This window comes from Hibiscus syriacus, unplaced genomic scaffold (genome assembly GCF_006381635.1).
Source record: "Hibiscus syriacus cultivar Baekdansim isolate YM2019G1 unplaced genomic scaffold, ASM638163v2 tig00110319_pilon, whole genome shotgun sequence".
Taxonomy (NCBI): domain Eukaryota; kingdom Viridiplantae; phylum Streptophyta; class Magnoliopsida; order Malvales; family Malvaceae; genus Hibiscus; species Hibiscus syriacus.
Window position 1 is genome coordinate 2392759 of NW_024062678.1, and position 2066 is coordinate 2394824.

The 2066-nt window shown below is 38.7% G+C and overlaps 1 protein-coding gene across 1 annotated transcript; it reads right to left on the reverse strand.

The window, feature by feature from the left end:
* Window positions 1-281: 281 nt before the first annotated feature.
* On the reverse strand, window positions 282-1845 carry LOC120117451 (transcription factor MYB26-like). The gene is made up of 3 exons (XM_039137738.1): window positions 1575-1845; window positions 1350-1479; window positions 282-1074 (listed from the first exon to the last, which is right to left on the reverse strand). The coding sequence occupies exons 1-3, from the start codon at window positions 1705-1707 to the stop codon at window positions 426-428; spliced, it is 912 nt and encodes a 303-aa protein (XP_038993669.1). The 5' UTR covers window positions 1708-1845; the 3' UTR covers window positions 282-425.
* Between the last annotated feature and the right edge of the window lie 221 nt (window positions 1846-2066).

The following is a 2066-nucleotide window of genomic DNA, read 5'->3' on the forward strand; positions in this document are numbered from 1 at the left end:
TAACTTTTTCTTAATTTATATTTTTATTAATCGAGTGAAATCAAAGTCGAGTCAAACTTTAAGAGAAACAATCTTAATTTAAAAATAAATGTAGTTCCCCCTCCATGCACACTGTTTCAACATTCAAACGAATGACAAACTTGGTATAATTGCACCAAATTAACAAGTAATTAGAGTTCTCTCATTAGCATCAAACATTATTTTTGGCTGTTACAATTAGATTGCTTTTTATTCTTCCGTTTTCTGTTTTCAAACACCAAGAAGAACAGCCGGGGGGGGGGGGAATCATGCATAGTTATGTATGTTGCAGTCCCTCACATTTCACAACCTCATCACCAGATAAAGTTACAAAGAAAAGAAAGCCGAAAAGAAAGAAAAAGAAAAAACAAACTTTTTTTTCTTCTTTCGAAAAGCCTTTTAATAATTTATAATGAAGTGGGGAATGAAGATAGTGTTGTAGTTGGCATGTTTGATGAAGCTGGTGGCAATGCTTCTTCCCCATGGATTTTAATGTTATCCCAGAAGAGAAAGTTTGAACATTGCTGGGATTCCACCCATTCATTCAACTCCTGCTGCTGCCTCTGCAAGTATTCAAGTGTCATTTCTCCTTCATCTTCCATGTTCTCCACCAATGGTGGCAAATAGTTGTTCGAATCCATACTCACTATGAAAGAAGTTGAAGGGGGGAATGCTTGTACTTGATGCTGATTCAGGTTCCAGCTACTCTCAGTGTTTAAATTAGCCGCTTCATTAAAAACCTCTCCTCTTACATTATCCCCATGTTCATGAACTTGAATCCCATCAAGTGTAGTTCTTGTGTCGAATATGAATAATGGGGATGGAGAAGAAAATAGGGTTTCTGGATGACTAGGGATTGCCGTGCTCATCAAGTCCGGATTTAATAACTCTAATTGGTTTGAAGGATAATTAATCTGGGAATGATTAGTACTAGTAGGAGCAGTGCTGGTTGGAGGTGCTGAAGGCTTGCGTATCTTCTTCTTGATCCATGAGTTCCAGTAGTTCTTTATCTCATTGTCTGTTCTTCCAGGCAAGTGGCTTGCAATATGAGCCCATCTGCAGCAATTCCCTCACACATATCAGACACTGGATTTCATAGACACAAACTAACATGAATGCAACCGGAGATTTAAATAGCAGCGGTTATATAGGTGCCGTCTGGAACTGTTATTAAACAACTGCGACACTCGAGATGACCACAATAACACTCATTATTACCATAATCGCGATAAACGCAAATGACTGCAACAGAAATTTAAATCCCTGGCAACCCCGTTAGAAAGAACCTTGAATTGTTACACTGTGTGTATGTAAAATATGTGACTTCAAACCTGTTCCCTACAACCCCATGAAGGCTAATGATCAACTTCTCTTCCTCGGGAGTAAATCTGCCTCGTCTGATGTCAGGTCTCAAATAATTAATCCATCTCAACCGACAACTTTTGCCGCATCTTTGAAGACCTGAAAAAAAAAAAAGCAAAAGCAAAAGATATGTCTTCATCAAATGATACCAGGAACATGGAAACTCCAGGAAAAAGAAAGGAGCAAAATTATACCAGCTTTCTCAGGGACTTCACTCCAACACCCATATCCATGAGTGGTGATGTACCGAATAAGCTTTTCATCTTCCTCTGGGGACCAAAGCCCTCTTTTAACCTTCTGTTGATTGCAGCAAGAATGGTGACCCATTTTTGATTTGGACGATATATCTCTATCTTTTGCCTTTGATTTTGTTGCTTTACACACTCTATAGAGAAAACAAAATGATGTTGTTTACAAGCTGATGATGATCCGTTTTATGATCAAAGAAGCTATAATTTTCCTTGGGGTTTGCAGGAAGTGGAGGCTGAGACTGTCTGTCTCTCAGCTCCCCAATATAAAAGTAAGAGAGAAGTACAATACGATGATGTGCCGACATTGAAACTGGATGGGGACCCAATTTTTTTCCATCTAACCCTACAACGACATTTCATCGGCTTACTTTCACAGAGAGAGAGAGAGAGAGACAAAAGAGTAACTATTTTCTACGTAGAGTTGTAGTATTACGT